The sequence below is a fragment of the Hypanus sabinus genome, chromosome 5 (assembly GCF_030144855.1).
Source record: "Hypanus sabinus isolate sHypSab1 chromosome 5, sHypSab1.hap1, whole genome shotgun sequence".
Classification (NCBI taxonomy): Eukaryota; Metazoa; Chordata; class Chondrichthyes; order Myliobatiformes; family Dasyatidae; genus Hypanus; species Hypanus sabinus.
This window is the reverse complement of record NC_082710.1, coordinates 162,341,889-162,350,905: the sequence shown is the minus strand read 5'-3', so window position 1 is coordinate 162,350,905 and position 9,017 is coordinate 162,341,889. Positions and strand designations below refer to the sequence as shown.

The 9,017-nt window shown below is 47.1% G+C and overlaps 1 protein-coding gene across 2 annotated transcripts in view; it reads right to left on the bottom strand.

The window, feature by feature from the left end:
- Nucleotides 1–389: 389 nt before the first annotated feature.
- LOC132394520 (uncharacterized) overlaps nt 390–9,017 on the bottom strand; it is a 153,480-nt gene continuing 144,852 nt past the window's right edge. For both annotated transcript variants that reach the window (XM_059970788.1, XM_059970789.1), the window contains exons 17-18: nt 2,351–2,397; nt 390–2,132 (exon numbers count right to left, since the gene is read on the bottom strand). In XM_059970788.1, coding sequence (XP_059826771.1) covers nt 2,055–2,132; nt 2,351–2,397 — 125 coding nt within the window. In that variant the 3' untranslated portion in view covers nt 390–2,054. The remainder of the gene's footprint in view (nt 2,133–2,350; nt 2,398–9,017) is intronic.

Below are 9,017 nucleotides of genomic sequence, written 5' to 3'. Positions count from 1 at the left end.
ACACACCCAGTGACCTCATCTACAACATACCCCATGAGAACTCTGACCCTTTGTTTTACCGACCCCTCCATCCTCCGTGTAATTTAAAACCAACCTGTTTTCAATCTTTCCCAGTTCTAACATCCTTAACCTGAAACATTAATTCTGTTTCTCTTTCCACAGATGCTGCCTGAACATCTGAGTGTTTCTAGCATTTTCTGTAGCATGGTAGCGTATTGGATAAAAAAACAACGCTTTATGGTACCAGCAACCCGGGTTCAATTCCCACCACTGTCTGTAAGGAGTTCGTACACACTCCCTGTGACTGTGTGGGTTTCCTCGGATGCTCCACTGCCCTCCCACAGTCCGAAGGCTAACTGGACATTGTAAATTATCCCATAATTATCACCAACAGCAAAACAGAAGTGGTTTATTTAATCAACAATGATCATAAAGAGGCATCAGGCAACATATTTAAAATACAAATATACAAATGTACATACAGTATAGGATTAAAATATCCCAAAATCACTCTACAATACAACATTCAAACTCATCGAGTTTTATTGCAGTTTCACTGCTCACTGTACAGAAATGGGAGGGACTTTGTGAGGAAATGCTGTACCTGGTATTGGTACTGGGGAAAATCACAATCTTTATGGGATTTCTGATGACAGCATTAGTGTAACAGCCAGAGCAGTTTTAATACTTGTACAAAATGGAAAGGATTTCTGGGCTTGGATTTACTGGTTTAGTCTGATACAACAACACAAAGGTGGGGTGGAGTCTACACACTGTCCTCAGTTTGACTGACAGCAGACAATCTGGGCAGGAAAATGACAAATTTGATGCCGATCCCACAATGACTGCAAATGGGATCAGTGTAGATGGGCAACAAGGTCAGCATGGACTTGGTGGGCCGAAGGGCCTATTTCTGTGCTGTGTGACTCTGTGACCCTTCTCAGGATGGCCCAGGAGTAATAGTTGGATGTTTGTAGATTGATGAAGAAAATGCTCATCACTGATGTGTCACTCCGAGTTGGATGATGCCGGCCTCATTATTATGCTCAGGGTTAACGATCCGTGTATGAATGGGGATTATTGTCCTGAAACTGTAGCTGGGTGATTTCATTGCACAGATTCCAGTAAACAGGTGAACAGAGGAACTCCAGTTCCAACTGACTCCTGCGAGGGTACAAAGGGTAACTCCTGAACACCGGTGTGATGGAAGAGCAATGCCATGGCCGAGAGTGAAAATGGTGACATCGGGATGTTCAGTTTGATCTCTCTCAGCTGCCAGCACTTCACCTCTCTGCTACGACAGGGGAAGTCAGCCTCGATGGCACAAACAAATACAAGCAATAGGAAGTGCTGCTGCTTCACAAACAGATTGGAAATGATGGGAAAGGAGAGGGACTCAGAGAGACCTTGTCATTCTGGTGGGGAACATTAACCACAGGAGGTGCTTGTTGTACAAGGGGGCCTTGGTGACCCTCCAGGGCTCCAGCCAGGCAGCAGCAAGGAGTAAAGTGTGAGATGTGGTAGAGATCAGCAATGAATGATCCCGAGGCAAGGAATCTGAGAGGCAGTGATCTTGTCACAAAACAACAAATTTCATCTCATAACACAGTGACAATAAACCTGATTGTGGTTGTCTTCATCAGACAAAGCAGTTCAGCTGTGTGTGGGAGCTGCGTTTGATGTCCCAGACTGCAGTCAGGACTGTCTTCTGAAGCACATATTATGTAGTTATTGCACCTTCCAGAGATCTAAATCAGAGACAAACCCATAAGGTCTTGTGGGCCGAGCCCCTCTGGGCTCCTCTTTCATCGTTCCTTAAAATGATTCCGGTGCCATTGAGAATTTTGCCAGATCATCAAGGATTGAATTTCTCACCGGAAGCTGAGAGCTGAAATGAGTGCAGTGTTGTTCTCACTCAGGGTGAGACAAGTTACAGCTGCAGAGCACCATGTCCCCACTGTCGGAGGGAACGATTTTCCAGGCTCCAGTCTACAGCAGGGACACAGAACCTGCCCTCACAGTCACCTCTGGAACTGAAGGCTGCCGTGTCCCTTCTAACTGACCGCATAATTTTCAGGTAAAACTTTGTGACCTGGGCTGAGAGTTTGTAATTCCTGCATTTCTCCACGATCCTAAAATGGACAGAATGTGTTTGTTATACATGATGACAGATCTTCACTTTGTTCACTGAGATAAAGATGGGACAGAGTGATGGGCAGAGTGGTGGGAGGGGGGAGGGACGGGGCAGGGGAGGGGAGTGGGACGAGGGCGAGGCAGAGGTGACTAATTGGACATAACTGACGTTACAAAGGGCTCAGACTGCGACAACCAATTTATATGAACAAAATACCTGTTCTATTTCAGCACTGTTCTTCTCATTAGTTCCTTCGTTTCTGCCTGTAATGAACGAAAATCTCTTATAAATTCTGGATGAATGATATACGTTGTTAAAGAATATTGTTGCTATTTTAACCTACCATTTATTCACAGCTGAGTCACAGATTTCTACAGCACAGAAACAGACCCTTTGGCCCATCTCATCATGCTGTGTATTTTGCCCTTTGACACCAATCCCATTTGTCCATGAGGTCCATACCCTTCTAAACCATGTCTATTTAAATGCCTCATCTGTCAGTGTGTTCCAGATAACAATCATTCTCTGTTTAAAAATCCCACACATCTCCTTTAGAACTCCTTCCTCTCAGCTTAAACCCAAAAGTTGTTTTTGATACCCCTGCCATACCACAGGAAATGATTTTCACTCTCTACCCCATCTAAGCCTTTCACAACCTTGTATACTTATAAAGGTCACTCCTCAGCTGCCTTCACTCCAGGGAAACCAAGCCCAGCCGATGCAATCTCTCCCCAGAACCAAACTCCTCCAATCCAGCAACATCCTGGCGAATCTCCTCTGCACTCTCTCTAGTGCAACCACGTCCTTCCTGTAGTGTTGTGACCAGAACTACACACAGTACTCCCAGTGTGGCCTATCCAGTGTTTTGTAAATTTGCAATGTAGAATCATAGAGAATACAGCACGGGTACAGGCCCTTCAGCCCAACCAGTCCATGCTGACCATATTGTTCTCCCAGCTCATAACAATTTACTGTACTTGTCCCATATCCCTCCAAGCACTGTCCCTGAATGTACCAATCCAAGTATTTCCCACATGAAAAGATTGTACTTCCCACAACCACTTCCCCTGGCAGTTTATTTTATCTACTCACCAACCTCTGTGTGAAAAAGTTGCTCCTCAGATCCCTGTTAAATCTTTCCCCTCTCACCCGAAATCTCTGCCCCCCTAGTTTTGGGCTCCTCTCCCGGGGGAAGGCTGATTCCATCCACCTTATCTATGTTTCTCATTATTTTAAACATTTCTACAAGGCCTCATTCCCCCATGTTCCAATCCATAAAGACTTAGCCTGGACAACCTCTCCCTATAACTCTCGTCTTGGCATTATCCTCGTAAATCCTTTCTGCACTTGTTTTAGTTTAATTACATCTTTCCTATAACAGGCTGAACAAAACTGTACACAGTACTCCAAGTGTGGTCTTACCAATGACTTATACAACTGCAGCATAATGTCCCAACTCCTCTACTCAATGTCCTGACTGAAGATGGTCAGCATGCTAAATGCCCCTTTCACCACCCTGTCTACCTGTGACACCACTTTCAGTGAATGATGTACCTTTACTCCGAGGTCTCTCTGTTCCATTACACTCCCTGGTGTCCGACTATTCAGAGTACCAGTCCCACACTGGTTTGACTTTCCAAAGTGCATCCAATACCTTATACTTATCCTGTCCCATGATCCTTTCCCACCTCCAGCTCTGTGTCACTTTCGCCAATCACTTTTCCAGCTCTTAGCTTCATCCCAGCCCCTCTGGTCATCTCCTATCATTTCGCATTTCACCCTCCCCCCACTACTTTCAAATCTCTTACTATCTTTCCTTTCGGTTAGTCCTGACGAAGGGTCCCGGCCCGAAACATCGACAGCGCTTCTCCCTATAGATGCTGCCTGGCCTGCTGTGTTCCACCAGCATTTTGTGTGTGTTGTTGTTTGAATTTCCAGCATCTGCAGATTTCCTCATCAATACCTTATACTTATCTCTATTGAAATCTATTTGCTACTTCTCAGCCCACTTCTGTAAATGATCAGGATCACTGTGCAATCTATGATAACCTTCTTCACGATCATCAACATCTCCTCATTTTGTGTCATCTACATATTTGCTGACCAAGCTTTGTGTATTCACATCCAAATCATTCTATAAATAATGTGACAAGGGTCCCAACACTGACCCATAGAGCACACCACTAATCACTGGTCTTCATTCCCAGAAACAACCTTTAAACAACCTCTGATTTCTACCTAAAAACTCATTTTGAATTCACCCAAATCGCTCTCCCTGGATTCCATCGGAGCTAAACTGCCATGTGGGACCTTGAACACTTTGCAAAGCTCAAAGTAGACAACATCCACTGCCCGACTCTCATTACATTTTTAGATACATCTTCAAGTAGTTCCCTGGATTCTCCTTGTTACCCTTCTTAAACAACGGAATGACAGTAGCCACTTTCCAGTCTTTGGGAGTTTCTCCAGTGGCTAAAAATACACCAAATATCTCTTCAACAGTCTCCACAATTTCTTCTCCAGCTCCCATACAGTCTGATGATAGAAATGCACATAATCCAATTTAATCCCCTGCTTGATCCTGCCTAATTCCCACAAAATTAGCCCAGCTGAGTTTTGGACCCTAACTTGTGGACCTATGCTTGCATTTCCATCACCATCTTAAAACTAAAAGAACTGCAGTTACCAGACCACCTCAGTTACTTGCCCTGCCCCATTCTCCAAGAGGAGGTCCAGTACTGCACCCTCTGTCTAGGTCTCTCTACTCAGGAAACTTTTCAAAGATGAGAGATTGCTCAATGTCATTTCGTATTCACAAGTGTAAGGAGAACAAAATGATTGTTACTCTGGATCCAATGCAGCACCAAAAAATACAGAAGATGAAGAACACATTATTAATAAAAAAATTCACAAAATAAATATAAATACACAGACGGCTTCTATACAGAGATTGATGTTATGTCCATAAAGTGACACTGGGTTGTACATATTGTCAGTGATGGGAAATAATAAAGTAGTGGTGGAGTTAGCGGTGGAGGTGTTGGTCAGCTTGGGGAAAGTAACTGTTTTTGAGTCTGGTGGTCCTGGCGTGGATGCTACGTAAACATTAGAGAGTCTGTGGATGCTGAAAGTCCAAAACAACACACGCACTATGTTAGAGGAACTCAGCGGGTCAGGCAGAATCTTTGGAAATGAATAAACAGTCGATGTTTTGGGCTGAGAGCCTCCTTCAGGACTGAGAAAGAAGGGGGAAGATGCCAGAGTAAAAAGGTGGGGGGAGGGACAAGCTGGAAGTTGACAGGTGAAGCCAGGTGGGTAGGAAAGGTAAAGGGCTGGAGAAGAATAATCTGATAGGAGAGGAGAATGGACCACAGGAGAAAGGGAAGGATGGAGAACTAGAGGGAGTAGAAATTACCAAAGGGGAAATTAATAATTCTGCCATCAGGTAGGAGGCTACCCAGACAGAATAAAAAGTGTTGCTCCTCCACCCTGACAGAGGCCATGTCGGATTGGAAATGGGAATGAAAATTACAATGTTTGGCCACTGGGAATTTCCACTTTCAGAGGAGAGAGCAGAGGTGCTCAACGAAGGGATCCCCAATTAACAACGGGTCTCACTGATGTAGAGGACACCACATTAGGAGCAGAGGACACAATAGACAAACCCAGCGGATTGACAGGTGTAGTGTTGCCTCACTGGAGGGAATGGAGGTGAGGGAGGAGGTGAATGGGCAGGTGTAGTGTTGCCTCACTGGAGGGAATGGAGGTGAGGGAGGAGGTGAATGGGCAGGTGTAGTGTTGCCTCACTGGAGGGAATGGAGGTGAGGGAGGAGGTGAATGGGCAGGTGTAGTGTTGCCTCACTGGAGGGAATGGAGGTGAGGGAGGAGGTGAATGGGCAGGTGTAGTGTTGCCTCACTGGAGGGAATGGAGGTGAGGGAGGAGGTGAATGGGCAGGTGTAGTGTTGCCTCACTGGAGGGAATGGAGGTGAGGGAGGAGGTGAATGGGCAGGTGTAGTGTTGCCTCACTGGAGGGAATGGAGGTGAGGGAGGGGTGAATGGGCAGGTGTAGTGTTGCCTCACTGGAGGGAATGGAGCTGAGGGAGGAGGTGAATGGGCAGGTGTAGTGTTGCCTCACTGGAGGGAATGGAGGTGAGGGAGGAGGTGAAAGGGCAGGTGTAGTGTTGCCTCACTGGAGGGAATGGAGGTGAGGGAGGAGGTGAATGGGCAGGTGTAGTGTTGCCTCACTGGAGGGAATGGAGCTGAGGGAGGAGGTGAATGGGCAGGTGTAGTGCTGCCTCACTGGAGGGAATGGAGGTGTGGGAGGAGTGAATGGGCAGGTGTAGTGTTGCCTCACTGGAAGGAATGGAGGTGAGGGAGGGGTGAATGGGCAGGTGTAGTGTTGCCTCACTGGAGGGAATGGAGGTGAGGGAGGAGTGAATGGGCAGGTGTAGTGTTGCCTCACTGGAGGGAATGGAGGTGAGGGAGGAGGTGAATGGGCAGGTGTAGTGTTGCCTCACTGGAGGGAATGGAGGTGAGGGAGGAGGTGAATGGGTAGGTGTAGTGTTGCCTCACTGGAGGGAGTGGAGGTGAGGGAGAAGTGAATGGGCAGGTGTAGTGTTGCCTCACTGGAGGGAATGGAGTGAGGGAGGAGGTGAATGGGCAGGTGTAGTGTTGCCTCACTGGAGGGAATGGAGCTGAGGGAGGAGGTGAATGGGCAGGTGTAGTGTTGCCTCACTGGAGGGAATGGAGTGAGGGAGGAGGTGAATGGGCAGGTGTAGTGTTGCCTCACTGGAAGGAATGGAGGTGAGGGAGGAGGTGGATGGGCAGGTGTAGTGTTGCCTCACTGGAGGGAATGGAGGTGAGGGAGGGGTGAATGGGCAGGTGTAGTGTTGCCTCACTGGAGGGAATGGAGGTGAGGGAGGAGGTGAATGGGCAGGTGTAGTGTTGCCTCACTGGAGGGAATGGAGGTGAGGGAGGAGGTGAATGGGCAGGTGTAGTGTTGCCTCACTGGAGGGAATGGAGGTGAAGGAGGAGGTGAATGGGCAGGTGTAGCACTTAGGCTGCTTACAGGGTTAAGTGCTGGGAAGGGATGGGTGGGGAGGGATGATTTTATATCTGGGTAGCCTCCAACATTATGGCATGAATATCAATTTCTTCTTCTGGTAATTTTTCCCTGCCCTCCCCTCTTCACTCTGGCCTTTTACCTTCTCACCTGTCGATCACTTCTCCCTGGGTCCCCTTCTCCTTCCCTTTCTCCTCTGGTCCACTTTCCTTTGCTATAAGTTTCCTTCTCCTCTCATCCTTCATCATTCCCACTGACTCAGCTTCAATTATCACCTTCGAGCTGGCCTCCGTCCCCTCCTCCTCCCCCACTTTGTTATTCTGGCATCTTCCCCCTTTCTCATCAACCCAGAAGAAGGCTCTCAGCCCGAAACATCAACTGTTCATTCATTTCCATAGTTGCTGCCTGACCTGCTGAGTTCCTCTGGCATTTTGTGTGTTTTGCTGTGAATGCTAAGCAGCCTCCTCTCTGAAGGGAGTTGGACAAACAGTCCATGAGCAGGGTGTGTGTGATCCTTCATGATGTTACTGATCCTTTTCCCACACCGTACTCTACATACGATATGTCATTGATGGCAGGTAGGCTGGTGCCAGTGACGGGTTGGTCAGTTTTAACTCTCCATCGTGGAGCTTCCTGTTCACCGCAGTGCAGTTTCCGTACCAGGCAGTGATGCAGCTTGTTAGGCTGCCCCCTACTGTGCATCTGTGGAATGACGTGAGTATGGATGTGCAAAGTCCAGCTCTGTCAGACTCCTCGGAAAAATGAGGCATTGGTGAGCTTTCCTGCCGTGTAGGATGTGTTCTGGGACCATGAGAGGGTGTGTGTGATGTGCACTCCCAGGAGTTTGAAATGTTCTACCCATACGGCTTCACTCAACGAACCTCCAAGGATGTCAATCCTAATCACTGATGCTATGTCCTCCCTGATCAAAAGGCAACATCCGCTCCTCGTTTATCTGTACCTCTGTCCATAAGACCAGAAAACATAGATGCAGAATTAGGCCATCTGGCCCATCAAGTCTACTCCACTATTCAATCATGGCTGATCCTTTTTTTCTCTTCTCCTCAACCTCAGTTCCCGGCCTTTTCCCCGTAACATTTGATACCATGTTCAGTCAATAACCTATCCATCTCTGCCTTAAATGCACCAAATGGCCTGGCCCCACAGCCACATGTTGCAATAAATTCCACAAATTCACCACCCTTCGGCTAAAGAAGTTTCTCTGCATCTCTGTTTTGAAAGGGCGCCCCTCTATCCTGAGGCTGTGCTCTCATCCTAGACTCATGAAAAACATCCTTTCCATATCTACTCCATCAAAGCCTTCCAACATTTGAAAGGTTTCAATGAGATCCCTCTCATCCTTCTGAATTCCAGTGAGTTCAGACCTGGAGCCACCAAACATTCCTGTGTGATAACCCCTTCATTCCTGGAATCATCCTTGTGAATCTCCTCTGGACCCTCTCCAATGCCAGCACATATTTTCTAAGATGAGGGGCCCAAAACTGTTCACAATACTCAAGGTGAGGCCTCACCAGTGCCTTATAAAGCCTCAGCATCACATCCCTGCTCTTGTACTCTAGACCTCTTGAAATGAATGTTAACTTGGCATTTGCCTTCCTCACCACCGACTCGAACTGCAAGTTAACCTTTAGGGTGTTCTGCACAAGGACTCCCAAGTCCCTTTGCATCTCGGATTTTGGGATTTTCTCCCCATTTAGAAAAACGTCCGCACATTTATTTCTACTACCAAAGTGCATGATTGTGCATTTTCCAACATTGTATTTCATTTGCCACTTTCTTGCCCATTCTCCTAAGTCCTA